Genomic DNA, 23,011 nt, shown 5'->3' on the forward strand with positions numbered 1-23,011 from the left:
TGTCATGGGTGTAACCATGCATCCTTAGAGCAGGCAATGGTCCGCTAAAGGCTGCAGGGTCCCCATTTTCTTACAACCATTGATAGGTTTTATGTGTTACCATACATCCGAACAGCAGGTGCCGGTTATCTAAAGGGTGAAAGGTCCCTAGTCTATCCAACTAGAGGTTGGTGGTACCATGCATCCTTACAGCAGTTGATGGCCCTATAAAGGCTGCAGGGTCCTTAGTCTCTTCAGCCAGAGGTGGGTGTTACCCTGCATCCTTACAGCAGGTGTCAGTCGTCTAAAGGCTGGGTCTCCAATCTCTCCACCTGAAGGTGGGTACCACGTGATACTGTGCATCCCCAAAACAGGTGATGTCCTCCAAGGACTGGAGGGTGCCCATCCTGTCCAACCGGAGGTGGTTACCAGGTGATACCGTGCATTCCCAAAGGAGGTGATGGTCCTCTAAAGGCTGCAGGGTCCCCAGTCCCTCCAACCAGAGGTGTTGTTACCATGCATCTTTACAGCAGGTGACGGCCCTCTAAAGGCTGCAGGGTCCACAGTCCCTACAACCAGAGGTGGGTGTTACCATGCTTCCTAACAGCAGACGACGGTCCTCTAAAGGCTGCAGGGTCCACAGTCCCTACAACCAGAGGTGGTGTTACCATGCATCCTTACAGCAGGTATCGCTCCTTTAAGATATGAAAGGTCCTCGGTCTCTTTCTCTCCAACAGGAATGGGCTTCATGTGCTCCCTAACACTAGTGTTTCTTCTGTACTCTAAAGGGGCGGACTCAAGCACATTCTAGGGCAGGTTCAGGGCATCGATGGTGAGGTTACTGCTCTAGGTATTAGTCTGCGAGCCCCGCCTTCACCGGGGCACCTCCATAGCCCCTTTATTGGCTCAGTTTATCAACTCTAGAGCTTTATACTCGCCAGTACCCCAAAGAGATGGAACCACTCTGAAGTAATTGAGTCAATAACTTCCTGCACATAAAACTGTGTCTCCTGGTTCAAGGGCAGGCGCAGCTCTTGGAACTGAAGTGTTTATTTGCTGGTGTGAAATGAAGCTTGCACCTGCATGTGAAGCGCTTGGAAGGTGTCCTTGTGGCGCTTCATGACTGAGATGTGTCTGGTCAGTTGTGTATACTTCATAAAGCATTACAGGGCACGATCGGTCCATCCTTCCCAATCCAAGATGGCCGCCTGCAGCAGGGCAGATGGCTGGGGAGTAATGCAACGAGAGAGAGAGAGAGGATGCAGATTAAATCTTTAGTGTGGTCCAGCTCACATCATCTCAGAAAACAATAAGGGGCATATTTTGAGAGGCTTGTGCCACCAGAGCATCACTTGTTTTTTACGCTCTGGCAGCGCAAGCCTCTGAACCATATCTATAAGGCCACGTGAAGCCACTTTGCGTGGCTTTGAATAGCCTCATAGCTATGGAGTGAGGCAAGGCAGCGCAAGTCGTTGTTTTGCCTTACTCTGTGCCGGGGGTGTTCCATGGGCGTTGCGGTGGGTTTTCCCACGCAACGCACAAGGATTTTGATGCTTCCCCAGATTTACTTACTGACGTATACCTGGGGCAGCACCAAAATCTTACGCCTCCCCAGAGCAGCCTTAACGAGGAGAAATATTTCTATTTCTCCTTTTTTTCTCTTTCCATGTGTGCTGCATTCGACAGGACACACAGAAAGAGGAAAACGCCTCTCGGGATTGTTTTTGTGCAGGAAGATGTTTCTTCCTGCACAAAAACAATTCTGCCTGCGTCCTCAGCAGGCTGCCAAAACAGCAGCGGCACACAGGGGAAAGGACAGAACTGAACCATATTTCATAAATGCAGTGCATTCCTGCCCATTCACACTGGCATATGGCAGAGCAGCAAGAACACTTGTGGCGCTGCCCTACGCCAATTCCCCGTAAATAAAGGCCTAACTCTAACTAATTCTGGTGTGCTGCTCCACTTCACCACCAAAAGGCAGAATCGACTGCTGGATTCAAAGTCATCCATGTGTCACGGTGAGTCCTGTTTAAAGGATGCAATAGAGCCCCACATAGGTGACATGCTTCGTCATCAGGCTGGCTCTGTGCTGTGGGGGGGCCTGTAATACCCAGTGGGCTCCCAAAGAATGCTGCTCTTTTTAATGAAGATCTTTTCTCCTCCTCACATGGGCCCTCATTACGACCCTGGCGGTTTGTAACCGCCAGGGCCGCTGGACGGGGAGGCACCGCCGACAGGCCGGCGGTGCCCCGCGGGGCATTCTGACCGCGGCAGCTTAGCCGCGGTCAGAGAAGGGAAACCGGCGGTCTCCCGCCGGTTTCCCGCTGCCCCCAAGGAATCCTCCAAGCCGGCGCAGCTTGCTGCGCCGGCTTGGGGATTCCGACTCCCCCTCCCGCCATCCAGTTCCTGGCGGTTCTCCCGCCGGGAACCGGATGGCGGGAGGGGGAGTTGCGGGGCCCCTGGGGGCCCCTGCAGTGCCCATGCCAACGGCATGGGCACTGCAGGGGCCCCCGTAAGAGGGCCCCAAAATTTATTTCACTGTCTGCCTTGCAGACAGTGAAATACGCGACGGGTGCAACAGCACCCGTCGCACCTTCCCACTCCGCCGGCTCGATTACGAGCCGGCATCCTCGTGGGAAGGGAGTTTTTCCCTGGGCTGGCGGGCGGTCTTTTGGAGACCGCCCGCCAGCCCAGGGAAAAACTCATAATACCCTCCGCGGTCTTTTGACCGCGGAGCGGTATTATGGAGGGCTGAATTCTGGCGGGCGGCGTCCGCCGCCCGCCAGAATCAGAATGAGGGCCATGGTGTTTTCCAGAGCTCAGGCCACTGCCCAGTTTGAGTGGGTTACTAGGGAAGGGAAGATGGTTAAGAGTGTAGTTAAAATTGGCAATGGGTCCTCATTTGGCAATGTTTATTCCTGGTGAGTGTCCTTGCCAAAATTAAAAACAGAACTGGACCAACCAGGCATGGTGATGAGCCCTTGGTTTTACAGTGTGGTCAACATGTTTCATGCCTCTAATCACCATGACGGGTCATAGGCACTTCATCAGGGCAGGAACAACCCTTAGCTCCGTGACCTGAGATCTGGCAAATAGTAAACCAGGAGGAAAAAAAGATCTCCCCGAAAGAGGCCCATTTTCCGCCCAATGATGATGCATTCCACCTTGGTGGGTGAGGGCTATTGCGTCCCATACACAAGATTCCCATGATGAATGTAGAACTATTCGGGAGTAAGGATTCTTGTAAGTACGTCTTCGGCAAATATCAGATTCGCCTTTAGATTTTTTAAATTAAGATGACACCACTGTCTTTCCGAAGGCTACTAGTACCAATCCTTGAGCAAGGGTGGCATTGACCAAGGCTTGTAAGGGTTCCTACAGTACAGACCACAATCGCAACAACATAGACGCTGGGCCTGGATCTGATGGAGAGCCAATGATATTTTATTGGCAGTCTTAAACAAGCTTCCCCGACCCTTGTGAGGGAAATCAATTGTATCAATCTTATTTACGAAATAGTCATTAACCTATCACATAATGACTGATTAGGGGCTTCCCTATGGGGCATTCTGTCTGTGGAAACTGTTTTAAATACCTCTTTCTGTATTTTGGAGGTTTCCTGAATCCTAGCTGTGGAGGAGAACTTCTTTGTAATAAGCAGCTTGCATTTATAATAAACCATTCCTTGTCTGGCCTCTTCATCATTGTGCTTGCGCCCGTGGTGCTCCCAGAGGCGTAGCCTGGTTTTAGCCTCAGGGATTCTCAGGGGTAATCCATGGTGCTGGCCTTCTTTGCCCTCCGGTGACAGGAACACATTTACCCATTAATTTAAGTTAAATTCAAAGTCCCCATGGCAGGAGCTGTCTTCTGAAGAAGTGTGATATTGGCTTCCTTTTCCATATGACACCATTAGCGCATAGAAACCATCTGTCCCTCTCCTGTAATCACTGCTTCTGGGATTGTCCGGACCAACTGAATCAATGAATGATCACTCCACGACCAAGGTGGGACGGAAAGGTCACTCAGTTCTAGATCAGTGGCCTAGAGTACCTCTAGTGAACGGCCCATTGCATGCCTGGACACATGAATAACCTCTGAAAGGTTGAGTGAGGTAATTAGATCCATAAATCCGATATATCTCAGACCTGTTCCATGTTTATCCGCTCAATTATTGAAATCTGCAATTACTGGTCATTGGGCGTCATTCATTAGCAAGGTACAGGCCACATTATAAAATTATCTGGGAAATACAGACATGCTGTGTGTGTGTGTGTGTCATTTACGTAACATACTTACTCTTTTTAAAGGCTTTTGACTGACTGGACCCTCCATATTGACAGTCAGTTGAGCTCTGAAGCTGTAACCCCGCATCAGCTCCCCGAGAAAGCCTTGCGCTGCTCACCCGTGGTACCTTGAGGGCCACGTGCCAAGGGGCTGTACCTGGGTCTCTGCTTTGGTCCAGTGGTAATGTTCGCCCCAGGACACCAGCTGTAGACTGGTCTGACCGTCCGGTTGTCACTTTCATCTTCTCAAAGTTCTCCTTGATGGAACTAGTGCCACTTTCCATGGCTGGTCAGACCCCTCTTCATGCTGGCTCCTCCTGTCCTTTTCTAGACTGTGCTCAAATCTGATGAGCTTGGCCACTGTCAGTGGGAACCAGTGCTTAATTTGTGCTGTTTTTTTCCGGTGCTGAGCACCGACACTTATTTTTGAGGGCCAGCGCTTAATTTTGTGCCTCAAGCATTTATTGCGAGCAAAAGACACATATGGGAAAGAAGGAGGAGGAGAAAAACGAAAAAGCGTCACAAAGGAGAAAGCAGAAACAGTGAGCTGAAGGGGCAGAGAGTGGCTGTTAATCGATTGAAGAGGTCCGAGATGGCTTCAGGATTACGCCGCCACTGTATTCTGTGTTCACACATTTAAATGCAGCAGCCGCGTGACCAACAGGAGGGCTTCGGCACCGGCAAGACTTTATTTACAAATTAATCACTGGTGGGAACCCGTTTGTCGACTAGTCTTACAGGTGGCCTACGGTCCAGGCCAGACCTTTGGCGGTAATAATGTCCATTCACCAGTGACAGACTTCCTTGAAAGACGTGGTGGGATCAGGTCTTTCTAGGTAAAGAGGGCAAGGACAAACCTTCTAGATATTCACCAGATGTCGGAATACTAGTGCAACAGCTGCAGGAGAAAGGAAATAAGGCGCCACGACGTCCATAAGAGAGGAAGCAGCACTTTCAGAATTACCACCCAATGACCTGGGCATGGAATTAAATCAAATGTGTGACCTGGGAGTGAGTGTCTCCAATCTCTGCAGTTCAGCTACAAGACCTGAAACCCCTAGAGAGCCGATAAGGTTCGAGAATAACCCCATGGAGAAGGGCCCCATTACTGCGCTCCAAGGATGATGGAGCTAAAACATCTGACCATTCTTGAATAAAAGAAGTCCCTGAGTAGGTACCGTGTGATGCAGGGCAGCGTGTCCTGTGGACAGCAAGTGCTTTGCCCCAGTTTAAGGAAGAAAGCGCAGAGTGGTTTCCAACAGGTTTTCCATCCTGCCTTGCAGAGACGATTTGACGCATGGGCAAAGGGGGCTCTGGCCCAGGGCCCAGCCTTTAGGGGCTCCTGATAGAGCCAGCTCTGTTCTGCAGAGAGTCTTGCCCTGATGGCCTTGAGTAATTCATAAACAGATTGTTCTAAATACAGGTTTCCTTTAATGTATTTTTTGATGTAGGTGATGAGTCAGAGACTATTACAGACATTTTGCAGATAAATATTGTGTTTCATGCAACATCCATAAAAAAGGTTCGCTTAGATCAAAACAGGACCTCACATTTGAGAAATGGAGGGTGTCACAGAGATTATTTGCAGTCACATTAGTGATCTGCCGCTGTGTTGTAATATTGAAAACACACGTCACTGCCTCTGGATATTAGATGTAAGGCTTTTTTCATTCGGAAGAGTGTGTCTGTGCACTGCCAGTGACCTGATGGAAGAGGGCCTGAAAGAGCTGACATTGGATCTTAAATACAGAAATGGTTCCAAACAGGGCCCCCCAAAATAGGCTTGGCCCAGGGCCCCTGAAATCTTTAATATGTCCCTACTGCCTTGTTCTTTTTTCTCACTAAACTCCCCTGTATTTTTATAGCATGTCTGAGTGAGCCATTATCTAAGGCAGTGGTTCCCAACCTTTTGGTTTCTGTGGACCCCCACTTTAACATTAATAGAACCCAGGGACCCCCACGGAATCATCATGGGAATCCGGGGACCCCCGCCTGAGTCATTACTGGAAGCTGGGGACCTAATTTGTCAATATTTGTTAATATTTTTTAATTTTCTTGGCTCTCGCGGACCCCCTGAGAAGGCTTTGCGGACCCCCAGGGGTCCCCGGACCACAGGTTAGGAACCACTGATCTAAAGGACCCCCATACAACAACCCCAACACCCTGCTGTGCAGCCCTAAACAACATCTCTGAGGCCTGGTGTATGGACCCTCTGTGCTTCTGAAGCGCGTGGGGGGGCGTGAGCGTGCGTGCCTGCCTCACTATGCCTCTGTGTGTCGATGAGGAGATGTCGTTTCCCCCTCTGCATGGGTACACCTGCTCTTCCGGGGTTTGTTGTGGCACTGGCAGGGGAGGGGCTTTCATTGCTGCGGCAGGTGCATTGGCGCCGGGCCAGGAGTCCTGAGGGTTTCACTGATCCCTAACTATTGTTGTTTTTTATAATTCAAGTAGCGGCAGGGTGGCTCATTTCCTGGCCGCGCACGGGGCACAGGTTGCCATGACTCCTCCCATTGCACACTTTAAGGGTAACAATGCCCCCTACCTACTCCCCACTCCTACTTTCCTCTCCCCCTTTCAGTAAAAATATACCAAACTTCCCGCACAGCCTTTTCAGATGGAAGAGACGTTTCAAGGCGCTGACAAAGTGGGCAATTGCCCAGGGCGCCACCCTCCAAGGCCCCCCTGCCAAAGTCAACTTTCTCTTTATCTGACCTCTTTATATTATTTTTCTGGCTAAATATCTCTCTGCGTCTGTCTCTCTATCCAGGGCCATCCTAAACATTTATGTGTGATCCTGTCAAAGATGCATGAATTAACAGGAAACGGGTATTACAATTCTACATTGTTCGGTACAGGGTTCCCCAAAATATGTTTTGCCTGGAACCCCCAAAAGCTTTAAGATGATACTGGGAAGAGAATCTGCAAAATCTGCCCATGAAGCATAAAGAGGGAAAACCATATAAGGAGTTGGTTTTCTCCTGCCTGGCTTTAGTTCAGAATACACATCAGATGCACCAGAATCAGCTAGTGGCATGAGAGGAAGAAATCCCATGAAGATGCACTTCAAACTGTTCAGCTGGTAAGTACAGTTTTAAAGTTGCCCACCTGGGGCCGCAGCCTGAAGCCCATTCCAACATGCCCAACACCTGAACAAGGCCCTTGGGTGCTTCGTAGACCAGAGGGGCCTGTGTTGGACTAGCCTGGTACAATCAGATGGGCAGCTTGAAAGGGCCAATGTGTGGGCTGTTTTATTGGCCCAATGAGCCGTGACTGATCTAAAACAATGGGCCACGCACTGGCCATTTCAGGCTGGCCCACCTGGCAGTGCCACACTGGCCGAAATGCGAGTCCAACACCGAGCTCACTGCCTGCCATGTCAAAGCTGCGGCAAGGATTAAGGTTCTGCTGCAGTCCTGCAGCGGCATACTAGCCAGTTCAATGGACATGCTGGCCAACAGGAGACCCCTAGATGATACTTGGGGACAAAAGGAGCCATACATAGTGCCTTGAAACCCTCCAGAGGTGCCTCATCTGAGACGGTGGAATGCTGAAGAGATGACAACAAACACCAGTTAGGGTGAACTAGAAAAACCAAAATATAATGACGGGTGGAGTATTGAAAGATTTCAAACACTCACCCCAGTCACAGATCTGGGTTTAATCCATTGTATTTGCTCGCTGCATCACCCCACTTTGGACCCAGCCATATGCAAATCAGTCTTGAATCTGTTCCCCATCGGAACAATCCAGTCCGAACAGCCAGGCCAGGTCTCCCTGGACTGGAAACAAGCATCCTGGGACCGGTTTCAGGGTATTACCCCTTGTCAGCTAGGCTAGTTTGAATCCAGTGGATAAGCAAGCAAGGGACCCACGTCTGGGCATACCCGGCGCACTTACGGGTCACATATCAAAACCAAAATAAAAGGTGACCTAGGCAAGTGAGAAGTTCTGGAGGAGCCCAGGCCCAAAACATTTTTGACACCCCCTCATCATAAGAACATCTCCCCAAGTAAAATCGGTGTGCTCAGCGAAGAAGAAAACACAGCAGCTCGGATATCTGCCACCATCTGTGGGTTTAAGCCCTGTTAGCTGCCCTGTGTAATTCAGTAGACTTGCTTCTATTGGTAGATGTTTCAGCACGAGCATGAAGATCTAAAAAGTGTCAAGCAAAGGGAAAGATGCTCTAATGCCCTTCCCCCTCACTCTTGACGGACTTGAGAAGACCCTCTGAAGTTGAGATTCTACCTGGTACTTTTGGCTCTTGGTGGCTTCCAACCCATCATTCTTTGGCCCACCATGCCACCTCAGATTAGACACTGAAGGAGAACTTCCACCAGTGTGAAAGCCTAAAACCTTCCATTAGTATTTAAAATGGAAGTAGGGTTTCACACATGTGTGCTCAGGTATGAACAAGGCTGTCAGAGAGTTGGATGACTCTATGCAGACAGAACAGGCTTTAACGAAAGAGAGAACCTTGTGTGCAAAGCTACATCAGATGTTCGGCTTAATGAGGGTCACATCACCATTATTACAGAGTTGTTGCTTTAGAAAATGGAAGGATGAAGGTTAGAAAATGGAAGGATGAAGGTTCAGAACCTTGGGATGCAGAACCCCTTCACTTCAGTGGTGGCACAATAACACTCCTTGGGTGCTGCTGGTGAAGGGTGGAAAAAGGGAGGCAAATGGATAGGAATGTCCAAGTGCGAAGGTGACAGGTTTGTCTGCTGATATCAGCAGAATGTTGAGACTTGGTCCTAAACAGCAAGATAAGGGTTGGGTGACCCACCCGCTGAAGGAAGTCTAGAGGTGGGAAGGGGTGCTATGATAGGACCACATTGAATGTTGTCTGATTAGAAATCTGATGCTAATGATTTGGATCACATACAATAAAGAGTGGTTCAATGTTCTGAAGAGCTTCTGAGAAGACAAGCTACTGGAACCTCTTGCATGCTCCTGGGGTTGGTTCTTAACACAATAACAAATGAGCCTGTCCAACTCATCAACAGCACGTGGGTGAACTGAGAACCCCTGTTGAGATTGATTAGGGAGTTCCAACCGTGCTCGTTACCTAACTGTGTTCAGTCTCATGATGGCGGGCCACCAAGCAAAGCTCTTGTAAGGACTCTTGCACGTTGATAGTATTTTGTCACAATATAAGGGTTTGGAGAAAATGAAGATGCTTGCCAGGACTTTCTGTCTGGCTTCTATTCCACTTGCATGTCAAAACACAGACCGTAAAGCCCAACCTTTGAAAAGAACTTACTCAACAAAAAAGATGACCAAAATCATGACCTTTCATAAGCATCTTCTGACACAAATTTTAATCTGTACCTCATTACAAAATTAAGACCCCAAACACTGAAGTTAGAATAGTTAATTAACCAAGTTTGAATACATATGGTGAGTGAGCTTCATCAGATTTAGGAACCAAATGGATATGGGAACTAAACAATGTTTGATCTTTTAGATCTGGAGATATTTATGTTAGAGCTTTGGGAAAACTGTATTTTAGAGACTCTGTTTTTGTCTCTTTTTTCAAATGGAACTTTCTGATCCAGTGTATACAGATATCTCACAGTGGTATACGTGTCATCCAACATTTTAAGATTACTTTCTCACTTTTGCTGAGTACGTCAGGGGACTATGTGGTTTTAGCACATATGTGTAAAGTATTCTGAAGAAGCCAATCAAGAGGACTTTGTTTCCTATCACCCATTGCAGCGGAAATCACTGGATTTTCCATCATCCATCAGCACAGAAAGTGACATCACCGGAGTTTCCATCTTCCATCAGCACAGGAAGTCACATCCCTGGATTTCCCAACATCCATCTGCATTGGAAGTGACATTTCTGGTTTCCAACCAAAACCGTCTTTAAAAGAAAAAAACAAGCAAGAGGACTTCATTTTCTATCACCTATCAGGACAAGAAGTTACATCATTGGATTTCCCATCATCTATTTGCATAGGAACTGATTTCTCTGGTTTCCCATTAAAACCATCTTCAAAAGAAGAATCCAATTAAAGGGCTTCATTTCCCATCACCGATCTGCAAAGGAAGTGACATCACTGGATTTCCCATCATCAAAATGCACAGTAAGTGCCATAACCGGTTACCTGCCCATGGCACCCAAACTCCCACTCCCAAGACCTATTTAATGGAAGATTAATTGTGGACACATGCAGGTGGCACACCACTGCTGCGTCAAAAGCAAGCCCATTTGCACACATTCATGCCTGGACCAATGCCAAAGCCAGGAACCCTGGTTCACACTTCCTCCCATTAGTGACCTATTCCATGCTCGCAACCCCTGCTGGCACTTCCTGCACTGCTGCCAAAATGCACCACACAACACAGAAGGAGCATTCATGTGCATTTCCTGCACGTTCTTCTGCACTCTCCAGCACCCTACAGCCACCACGTCTGCACCAACAGCACCCAGCACCCCACTCGCTCACCCTCTCACATTCACACAAACGAAAAACCACACAAATAATACACCATGCTTGCATATATGCTTCTCAACGCCTGCTTGCTCACCAAATGTGACGCAGAGAAATTGGACCTACTTCACGACCAGGCTCCATAACTGCTCTTCCCCTTGGGAACATGGCTAAACTCAACCTCTGCACTGGGCCTCACTACAGCCATCTCCACCAACTAAAAGCTCACCTGGCAAGACCATCAGCACAAGCCCGCTGTTGGAGTCTCTATCGTATTCAAAGATACTATCAGCTGCACCATCTACACAGATCCCCCCACCAGCTACTTGTAATATCTTGCATTCAAGATACACGTCACAGCCAACTTCTCACTGGGTTGAACCCTTGTATACTGCCCACCAGGACCCGCACCAATTTCATCAGCAATATTTTCCACTTTTTCACACCCCTCATTAGAAATACATTCTCCTTGGAGACTTAATTTTCACCTGGAAGACCGCATTGACCAAAACTCAACAGCCCCTATAGAAAACGTAAGGAATGATGGAGTAAGCCTGCATGCTACCGAACCCACTCACACTGCTGGAGACTGGCTGGACCCTCTTTTCTCCTCAGCCAGAAACCACACAGTCTGCAAGCTAGTAACTATGACCTGGATAAACCATACCTTCATGAGTTTCAATATACCCATCCGCATCACCACAGACCTACCACCACCGAACCCACCCACAGCAAACGAGAAAGCATTACAGAAGAAGAGGGGCTCATACCCTCTCTGTGCACTGGCCCGGGCACACTAGCAACTTACTGAAAGCCATCAAGAACATCAATAGCTGGATCACCACATGTGCCCTCACCCTGGTTCCCCTCATGTACAACCCAGTGGCAAGAGCCCAACCACAGGCCAGTTGGTACACAGAGAAATTCAGGCTAATGATAAGACACAGCAAGCAACTGAAGCACAAACGGAGAATACGTTAAGACACCTCAGATAAAGACATCTTCAAATCAGCCCTAAGACGCTACCACCAGCAGATAGGGAACACCGAATGTACAGCTCTTGCATATTGCATAGCAGCCTGCACTAATAGCAGCAAGAAAATCTTTGTCATCATCAAAGATTTCACAACACCTTCTACTGCCTCCAGCAACATCACTCCCTCACAAGACCTTTGCAACAAGCTCTCAAAATTCTTCTGTAACAAAATCAACTCCTTATGCAGCAGCTCTGACCCTCCGCCAGACCGCATCACTGTTGCAACTTATCTTCCCATCATGGCTGAAGACCGAATCCTGATCTTACAGCCCACTTTCACTAAATCACTACTACCGTGAAAATAACCTACTCTGGGGATCCATCTGACCCTTCCTCCCACCACACCGTCAGCAAAGGACCCCTACTGATCAGCAAAAAACTAAAACCCATCCTCAATTTCTTCAGCAACTCAGCCACATTCCTGGACACCTGGAAACATGCCACAATCATGCCCCTGCTCAGGAAACCATCTGCTGACCCAGCCACTCTTTCCAACTATGGACCCATCTCCCTCCTACCACATCCAGCAGTGGTCATAAAGAAACTGAGCAACCAATGCCTCATTCACCACCCCAGCAACCACCAGTTACTCAATTCCACACAGTCCAGATTGAGGCCCAACCATAGTACAAAAAACAGAAGTCATTGCAGCCACAGGTACCATCTGCATGATCCTTGACAGAGGAGACATGGTAGCCTTCATACTCCTGGACCTCTCTGCAGCATTTGGCACAGTCTCGCACCCAGACTTCATCAGGAATGTGCCTAGGATTGGCACCAAGGGCCTGATCTCTGTTGGATCTACTTCTTCTTATCGGATAGAACACAAGCTGCCACCTAACCACCTTACTCCTCGGAAGCCTATAAACTCATCTTAGGAGTACCTCAAGGTTCATTGCTGACCCCAACCATCTTCAATACATACATTATTCTTCTGGCCAACGTCATCTACGCACATGACAATAACGTCCTCTCCTACGCTGATCCAACTCATACTCTCCCTCTAAAAGATATCCCCAAGACAAGAAACAAGGTCACTGCCCGCATGAGAGAAGTCGCTAATTTGATGAAACAGCAACAAGACAGACATAGTTATCTTCTGCAAGAACCCCTCATCATAGGACTCCCACTGTTTGCCAGCTGAACTCAAACCCACACCCAGTATGCATGCCAGGAACCTCGTAATAATCATAGACAGCAAACTGGACATGACTGCTTGACTCTACGCAGTCTCTGAATCTTGCTTCCACACCCTGAAAATCTGAGGAAGATCTCCAAATGGCTCCTAAGCACCACCAGAAAAACTGTCACGCACGTCCTAGTCACTTGCCCATTGGACTACAGGAAAATCCTCTATGCCTGAATAGCCAAGCAACTCACTAGAAGAATACAACGCATCCAGAGCCCAGCAACCAGACCAGACAGAGCTCACATCACACCACATCTCAGGGAGCTCCACTAGCTCCCAGTACACAAACATGCTCATATCAAATTCCTCACACACACATTCTCTGCACAATAGAACTTAGACCCCCACCTACCTGCATCTCTTTCCACCAGCCACCCAGACACCTCCACTCTGCAGGTCTCCTTCTCGCATACATTACATTCCACACAGAACCAGGTCAGGAGGATGGGCGTTCTCCTACACCGGTCCTACAACATGGATCGACCTCCCACTCCACATCAGAGCATCCCTGCCTTTTCTTGAATTACGCAAGAAGCTGAAGGCCTGTCTTTTCAATTAACCAGCCGACTATGGGCAGGGCTGGGCACAATCCTGCTTAGTGCCAGGTTACCCTCGCTGGCAATGATGCGCTTTACAAATACACATAACATAACAGATATAACAAGGACTGTGAGATGACACAATGCATGACTCCCAGCAAAGATAACAGTTGTTGCTTTTGCAGAGAGTAGAAACATCCTGACCATTCCATGTTCCGGGCTGGGATTAAGCCAAAGCTGGGGCTAATCAATGCCACAAAAGATGCCTTACATCATTTGGATCAAGATTCATTAGTGTCACATCTTCGCTTCTGGGAAGTTTGTTCAATTTGTGTGTGCTAATGGCCCTTAACAGAGATGCTGAATGAGTTAGTTAAGTATATGGTGTTGTGTGAATGATTACTGGTAGGCAAAATGGTTTCCATCAAGTGAACATTGCAATAATGAATGCATCGCAACCTCTGGGTCCTGGACACCTTAGCTGTGTTCGAGTGGATGCTAATGCATGTGGCGTAGGAGTTGTAATTACTGGTGGGCAAAAAAGAACACGCCACTACTTGTGAATCACTGCTTACTTCAGCGGAGCGGAATTATTCTGTGATTTCCAGGAACTGATGCCCTGTGTGGGTGGATGTTCATTTTCAAAACATTATGTGGGACGAGAACTTTACACTGTGAGGGACACTAGACATCTAATGCATTCACTTTCCAATGGCTGTGCCACCAGGACCATCCTTGGACTTCCAAACTATGCACTCACGATACTCAGGTATCGATGCTAGGTATGCCTGAGAGGGTGGAGTATTGAGACGCACTGCCTAGCTTGCCTACTGGATGACATGGTTGAGTGCATGGTCACTATAGTGGGTGTTGTGGGATGCTGTAAGGCTTACACATCAGCATGTTCCACTGATGTAAATAAGCATTGTTCAGAAGAAGTGGCACGCATAGGATGTCTTGGCATGTTCCTTAGCATGAAGATGTTGTGAGAAGAGAACTGGTGCCCACCTGAGTTGTGGGTAAGTCATACATGAGGTGTCATGTGACAGAAAAGCATTTGTAAAATTATACACCTCCACTGACTCCTGTTCCCCTCCCTAAGGATCCATGGGTAGGATGTCCCTACTTTGAGATTAAATTTGCTTGCCCTCAATAATTATCACTCTAAATGGGTAACCTTGTTCCTCAGAACACTCTATGTATATTACTGTAATTAGAAAGGTTACCAGAACTTTTTGCAAAAGACCTTCTCTGCACTTTAAGGAGAGATAATGGTATGCACTTTACTTCTACAGAAATGGAGGATCTTCAGGCTCCTTGTGGTATTTAGCAATTATTACCCCACCAGTGTACTATGTGACACTACCTGTGCAGCTTAGATCATTAAAGCACAGGTACAAACCACTTTACAGCCCCCACTCATGAAGACATTACCTCAGCTGAAGGCAAAACCTCTGGCTATTGCCATAGCATGTGTGTACAGTCGCGCTTTGCATGTGGCTGAAGGGCTGCAGAGAAGTAGCACACCTCTCACATACAGTGGGTGGGCAGTGAACCTACAAGAATGGCAGTGTTTGCAAGCAGCCCTCACAAAGTCAACCATGATCTGATCTCTCCTCTCATCTGCACCTGCCCAAGATTACCTCTCAGTCTCAGCCAATAGCAGAGGAGACTTTGTCTAGAGGTTCTGGATATTCCAGGGTTTGGCAGCTGTTAGTTTGATTCTGTGGGTAGTGACCTATATCTGTGTCCTCTTCTGGCATGGGCATGACACATGGGCCTTCACATCCCTGGACATGAAAAATAATGCAATGATCTGTAACCTGTTATGGTACCACCAGATCATGGCCAACCCTAAAGAAGTCCAGTGTCTGGTGGGCCTTCACTCCTGGTATCAGAGCCTGCAAACCCAGAGAATGAAGCCATCTGACCTAGGATCACAAATTGTCATATAAGGAGGGAACCTATCTAGCTTGCCACCACCCCAACACCGCATGTGGTGAGCACCTTTAGAGCCAGATTTATGAGATCCTCAAACCAGAAAAGTGAGAGGGGTGAGTAGATGGATCCAGTAAAGTCGGTTGTATTTATCACATCTGCATTCTTTGCACACTGTTTCATCCTTGTGTCTGAGCTATTCCTGACCAGTTCAAACTATTTTGTCTGTTTTGACAGGCCAACTAGAGACAGTGGTGATGATGATGAAGAAGATGAGAGGAAGGGGCGAGGGTGCACGCTGCAGTACCAGCACGCCATGCTTCGCGTCCTCACACAGTTCATCGCAGAACCTCTGGACCCTGGAGGTCAGATGATCCACATGATGGGCTCGGACTGGCAGGTGGACATCACAGACCTTGTGAGCGACTTCATGCAGGTGGAGGAGCCGAGGATTGCCAAATTGCAAGGAAATCAGATTCTGATTGGACAGGAAATTGGCATGACAACAATTCAGGTGAGACAAATGCTTCCATTCTTCCCCAGTAAGGACTAACTCATCACCACGACAATAACAGTAAGCTGCATATTCAATTAAGATATTAAGAATGTTAAGTTCTATTGGAAGAATTGCACAAATGTCCTTAACTCATGATTTAACAAGGTATGTTCCCTGCCCCTTATAGGGTGTGTTTCCAGTGTTCCCCATCCTCACGTCTTGCATCAATGGTCTTTAGCTTCACTCTCCTTGCTGCTTGTCTGCTGTTTCACTTATAGTGGGCTCCAACATGTCCGAGTCTATACCCCTCATGCTGCGTTTGCATGCAGCGGAGAGCGAGCTAGACTTTGCATGTGTAATCATGCATGGTCCAGACCAAAAGGTCCTCATTTGTGTGTTAGATATTTGTAGGACGCGCCTAGTTCTCTTAGATAGGCTAGTGAACTATAAAGTAAGCTTACGTCCAAGAGGCCTTCCACCAGCTCTCCAGATTGAGTGAGTAAGTTCTATTCTTGTCCCCCAAAATATAAGGGACTGTCGCAATTCAGATCACCATGTTATTTTGGGGGGAACAAGCACTTCTCCTTCTACAGATTGCTCTGCTTCCCTCTTTTACCAACAAAAAACTCTAGAACGGTTGGCTCTAGCAAGCACTTAACTGCTTCTCCTAACCATCTCTGTCAGTCTTTAAACCTCACATTATTTATTTTTAGGTCTCACCTACAGACAGCTTTAGATAAGTATTGTAGAAGGATTATTGGAAACAATACACCAAATAGAGTGGGCTTTGGGTCAGCCATACTCATGATTGGATGGCTTTCTTTCTATCTCACTCCTCTGGTCCTGTGTCGATGACTCCCCCTCTTATTTTATTTGTCTCGCCCCCCAGAGGAGTATTGAGGTCTCATCTTATTTTGATTGGATGGCATGTGTTCTTCCACTGATTATGTAAGACTTTGCATTTCAGTGCATAGGAGAGACTATGGGGGTTATTCTAACTTTGGAGGAGTGTTAATCCGTCCCAAAAGTGACGGTAAAGTGACGGATATACCACCAGCCGTATTACGAGTTCCATAGGATATAATGGACTTGTAATACGGCTGGTGGTAAATCCGTCACTTTTCCGTCACTTTTGGGACAGATTAACACCTCCTCCAAAGTTAGAATAACCACCTATGTTCTCTCCATCTCTCCCTCCTACACCCCCTTCTTCTCACTCCCCTTTCTTAAAAACAGGCTCCCCTCCAGGAATGCCTGCCTTCCCCAGCAACATCATGCTGTGAGCACCACGTGGACCTGTATTAGTTGGCGGCCATCTTAAAATATTTTTTAACCTTTCCAAGATGTCTGCACATGCACAGCAGACATCTTTCATTCAATGAATGAATGCATTTTCTGAAAGAAGACTTTGATAAGAAAACAGTAAAAAAGGAGCAAGCAAGGATTCAAAAGAGCTTACAAGACTAGGATAAGGAAACAGGAATTGTAAGATGATTGAGGAAAGCAGGTGCGGCTCCTCCACTAGGGCGGAGGAGCCTTGCCCCCCCCCCACAAGAGGCTGCAAACCTTTTATTACAAAACGATAATAAGCTATGTGTATTGTCGTTTTTGTGGTAAAAGGGGCGGGCATTGGGGATGATGAGAACTGAGGGGGAGTACACAGCACTCCTCCTCATTGCGCATTTATGTTTGGCTGGCCTGGAGGGCTGGAGAGAGCAGACACAGGTGCTCCAGCCAATCCTAACGCTCCTCTGAGTAGCGTCAGGATTGACCGCAGGGCAGGCTGGGAGCCTGTGCCTGCAGCAGAGGAGCGGCACAGTGGTGGGGGCGACGATGCAGGTAAGTATATATATTTTTTTATTTAATTCCACCCCACCCATGTGCCGCCCCGTCCCTACAAAGCACGGTGAGCCACTCCTGGAAGAAAGAGGCATGAGGGGGAATCAAGAATAGACACCTTTGGTATTTGGCAACATAGGCATTCAGTGAGCTAGGAGCAGGCTCTAAAGAACAAGTTTGGGCCTCTTCACTTATTTCTTTATGAAGTTAGCACTGTGATCTGAAACAACATATTACAATAAGAAGATGGGTGCTCAAAGTTGTTCCAATCACCTGGGCCCTCTTTGTGGCAGAGAGTAGAGCTAGAATATGTCTCAGGTATTATACCAGTTTGCCTGTGTCATTACATCTAGTATTCTTTCACCTTTTCTGCTCACACTTGCCACTAGCTACAATCTGCAGGGAGGAGCCTGTTTAAAAGGGAAACAGGCACAAACAGCTAACATAGTCACACACACAGTTCCATCAGTGTCCATTTTACTACAAATCCCCAAATCTAAAATAGGCTGATACTGTATTGATTTCACTTAATCTAATATGTTATCAAAATCCTAAGTGTTTGATCTCTGTGTAAACCACAAAGATAGACAGACTAGTGCATACAGTGAGAGCTAGACTTCCCAATTACATTTGTCTGTGAAGTTCTGCAGACAGTCAGTTGCATATTATGCTTACTTTACACGACTGAGCAAGTCCCATACCAACAGGCATTTTCTAGCAGGCAGCCGCTAGAGAAAACTCCTGTTATTTAGTTAGGCATCCTGTCTCTAAGTAAAGAATAAGGGCCCGTATTTATACTTTTTTTTGCACCGCATTTGCGCCGCTTTTTAACGTAAAAGCGGCGCAAACTTACAAAATACAATTGAATTTTGCAAGTTTGCGCCGCTTTTGTGTCAACAAATGACGCAAACGCGGCGCTAAAAAAGTATAAATATGGGCCAAGGTGTTTTAGAAAATCCTCAAATGCAGTACTTCTCTGAAATAAATTGAGGTTGATCTGCAAGACAATAATCAGTTACAACAGCTTTGCTGCTGCTGTAAATTGAATTGATCTAGGCACCTTCTGAAGGTTTTCTGATTGTAGGAGGCTTTTTGCAAATGGCATACTTAGTCATATCTGTTGACTCCTTGTTTAGATTCTGTCCCCGCTCTCGGATGCCATCTTGGCGGAGAAGACAGTGACCGTCGTGGACGAGAAGGTGACTATCACTGATCTTGGAGTCCAGCTGGTGACGGGGCTGTCTGTGTCCCTTCAACTCAGCACAGGAAGCAACAAGGCCATCTTTGCTACCACCACAGGACAGGAGCTTCTTCATACTCCCAAGCAGGTAACAGGGTTTGGTGTGCATGGGATGGGCTGTGAATCTGTTCATTGAGACTATAGTAAGGTTCTTGTGGACTTTGAATTGTGAAACCATCTGCAGTGTTTTACCAGATTAGTGCAAGCTTCTTGTGTACATTCCAATGTAAAGATATCTGTAGTGTTTCACTAGACTAGAGTGACCTACATGCGGACCCTCCAGTATGACAACATTGGCAGTCTTACACAAGACTAGAATGCTCTCCATGTTTACCCTCCTTTATATTTTTTAATTTGCAGTGTTTTACAATACTTATGCAGCTTCTTGTGGACTTTTCATTGTAAAAGACATTGGTAGTTTTTCACCTGGCTAGAGTGATCCACACATGGACTTTCCACTATGACAACATTGGCCATCTTTCACAAGACTAGAGTGCTCCCCTTCTTGACCTTCCTTAATAATTCCATTTGTAGTTTTTTACAATAATCTTGCAACTTCTTGTGAACTTTCCATTATGAAGACATCAGTACTGTTTCACTAGACTAGAGTAGTCCGCAAGCGGATCTTCCACAATGAGAACATTGTTATTCTTACAAAGGACTAGAGTGTTCTTCAGAAAGCCCTTCCTTTGTAATTACATCTGTAACGTTTCACAGGGCTAGAGTAAGCTTCACGTGGACTTTCCATTGTGAAGACATCAGTAGTGTTTCACTAGAGTAGAGTGGTCTCCATTATGAGAACATTGGTAGCCTTCCAAGAGACTAGAGTGCTCTTCACAAAGACCTTCCTTTGTAATTACATCTGTAATGTTTCACAGGGCTAGAGTAAGCTTCACATGGACTTTCCATTGTGAAGACATCAGTAGTGTTTCACTAGAGTAGAGTGGTCTTCACTATGAGAACATTGGTAGTCTTCCAAGAGACTAGAGTGCTCTTCACAAAGACCTTCCTTTGTAATTACATGTGTAATGTTTCACAGGGCTAGAGTAAGCTTCACGTGGACTTTCCATTGTGAAGACATCAGTAGTGTTTCACTAGAGTAGAGTGGTCTCCACTATGAGAACATTGGTAGTCCTCCAAGAGACTAGAGTGTATTTCACAAAGACTTTCCTTTGTAATTACATCTGTAATGTTTCACAGGGCTAGAGTAAGCTTCACGTGGACTTTCCATTGTGAAGACATCAGTAGTGTTTCACTAGAGTAGAGTGGTCTCCACTATGAGAACACTGGTAGTCTTCCAAGAGACTAGAGTGCTCTTCACAAAGACCTTCCTTTGTAATTACATCTGTAATGTTTCACAGGGTTAGAGTAAGCTTCACATGGACTTTCCATTGTGAAGACATCAGTAGTGTTTCACTAGAGTAGAGTGGTCTTCACTATGAGAACATTGGTAGTCTTCAAAGAGACTAGAGTGCTCTTCACAAAGACCTTACTTTGTAATTACATGTGTAATGTTTCACAGGGATAGAGTAAGCTTCACATGCACTTTCCATTGTGAAGACATCAGTAGTGTTTCACTAGAGTGGAGTGGTCTCCACTATGAGAACATTGGTAGTCCTCCAAGAGACTAGAGTGTATTTCACAAAGACCTTCCTTTGTAATTACATTTGTAATGTTTCACAAGGCTAGAGTAAGTTTCACGTGGACTTTCCATTGTGAAGACATCAGTAGTGTTTCACTAGAGTAGAGTGGTCTCCACTATGAGAACATTGGTAGTCTTCCAAGAGACTAGAGTGTTCCTCACAAAGACCTTCCTTTGTAATTACATCTGTAATGTTTCACAGGGCTAGAGTAAGCTTCATGTGGACTTTCCATTGTGAAGACATCAGTAGTGTTTCACTAGAGTAGAGTGGTCTTCACTGTGAGAACACTGGTAGTCTTCCAAGAGAATAGAGTGCTCTTCACAAAGACCTTCCTTTGTAATTACATCTGTAATGTTTCACAGGGCTAGAGTAAGCTTCACATGGACTTTCCATTGTGAAGACATCAGTAGTGTTTCACTAGAGTAGAGTGGTCTTCACTATGAGAACATTGGTAGTCTTCCAAGAGACTAGAGTGCTCTTCACAAAGACCTTCCTTTGTAATTTCATGTGTAATGTTTCACAGGGCTAGCGTAAGCTTCACGTGGACTTTCCATTGTGAAGACATCAGTAGTGTTTCACTAGGGTAGAGTGGTCTCCACTATGAGAACATTGGTAGTCCTCCAAGAGACTAGAGTGTATTTCACAAAGACCTTCCTTTGTAATTAAATCTGTAATGTTTCATAAGGCTAGAGTAAGCTTCACATGGACTTTCCATTGTGAAGACATCAGTAGTGTTTCACTAGAGTAGAGTGGTCTTCACTATGAGAACATTGGTAGTCTTCCAAGAGACTAGAGTGCTCTTCACAAAGACCTTCCTTTGTAATTACATGTGTAATGTTTCACAGGGCTAGAGTAAGCTTCACGTGGACTTTCCATTGTGAAGACATCAGTAGTGTTTCACTAGAGTAGAGTGGTCTCCACTATGAGAACATTGGTAGTCCTCCAAGAGACTAGAGTGTATTTCACAAAGACTTTCCTTTGTAATTACATCTGTAATGTTTCACAGGGCTAGAGTAAGCTTCACGTGGACTTTCCATTGTGAAGACATCAGTAGTGTTTCACTAGAGTAGAGTGGTCTCCACTATGAGAACACTGGTAGTCTTCCAAGAGACTAGAGTGCTCTTCACAAAGACCTTCCTTTGTAATTACATCTGTAATGTTTCACAGGGCTAGAGTAAGCTTCACATGGACTTTCCATTGTGAAGACATCAGTAGTGTTTCACTAGAGTAGAGTGGTCTTCACTATGGGAACATTGGTAGTCTTCCAAGAGACTAGAGTGCTCTTCACAAAGACCTTCCTTTGTAATTACATGTGTAATGTTTCACAGGGCTAGAGTAAGCTTCACGTGGACTTTCCATTGTGAAGACATCAGTAGTGTTTCACTAGAGTAGAGTGGTCTCCACTATGAGAACATTGGTAGTCCTCCAAGAGACTAGAGTGTATTTCACAAAGACTTTCCTTTGTAATTACATCTGTAATGTTTCACAGGGCTAGAGTAAGCTTCACATGGACTTTCCATTGTGAAGACATCAGTAGTGTTTCACTAGAGTAGAGTGGTCTTCACTATGAGAACATTGGTAGTCTTCAAAGAGACTAGAGTGCTCTTCACAAAGACCTTACTTTGTAATTACATGTGTAATGTTTCACAGGGATAGAGTAAGCTTCACATGCACTTTCCATTGTGAAGACATCAGTAGTGTTTCACTAGAGTGGAGTGGTCTCCACTATGAGAACATTGGTAGTCCTCCAAGAGACTAGAGTGTATTTCACAAAGACCTTCCTTTGTAATTACATTTGTAATGTTTCACAAGGCTAGAGTAAGTTTCACGTGGACTTTCCATTGTGAAGACATCAGTAGTGTTTCACTAGAGTAGAGTGATCTCCACTATGAGAACATTGGTAGTCTTCCAAGAGACTAGAGTGTTCTTCACAAAGACCTTCCTTTGTAATTACATCTGTAATGTTTCACAGGGCTAGAGTAAGCTTCATGTGGACTTTCCATTGTGAAGACATCAGTAGTGTTTCACTAGAGTAGAGTGGTCTCCATTATGAGAACATTGGTAGCCTTCCAAGAGACTAGAGTGCTCTTCACAAAGACCTTCCTTTGTAATTACATCTGTAATGTTTCACAGGGCTAGAGTAAGCTTCACATGGACTTTCCATTGTGAAGACATCAGTAGTGTTTCACTAGAGTAGAGTGGTCTTCACTATGAGAACATTGGTAGTCTTCCAAGAGACTAGAGTGCTCTTCACAAAGACCTTCCTTTGTAATTTCATGTGTAATGTTTCACAGGGCTAGCGTAAGCTTCACGTGGACTTTCCATTGTGAAGACATCAGTAGTGTTTCACTAGAGTAGAGTGGTCTCCACTATGAGAACATTGG

At 46.2% G+C, this 23,011-nt stretch overlaps 1 protein-coding gene across 1 annotated transcript in view; it reads left to right on the forward strand.

Annotated features, from left to right (window-relative positions):
- Window positions 1-23,011, forward strand: part of LOC138266501 (transmembrane protein 132D-like) — a 1,755,118-nt gene that overhangs the window by 1,701,741 nt on the left and 30,366 nt on the right. Inside the window, exons 7-8 of the mRNA XM_069215367.1 lie at window positions 15,647-15,923; window positions 18,881-19,072. Of these exons, the coding sequence (XP_069071468.1) occupies window positions 15,647-15,923; window positions 18,881-19,072 (469 nt within the window). The remainder of the gene's footprint in view (window positions 1-15,646; window positions 15,924-18,880; window positions 19,073-23,011) is intronic.

This window comes from Pleurodeles waltl, chromosome 11, assembly GCF_031143425.1.
Source record: "Pleurodeles waltl isolate 20211129_DDA chromosome 11, aPleWal1.hap1.20221129, whole genome shotgun sequence".
NCBI classification, from domain to species: domain Eukaryota; kingdom Metazoa; phylum Chordata; class Amphibia; order Caudata; family Salamandridae; genus Pleurodeles; species Pleurodeles waltl.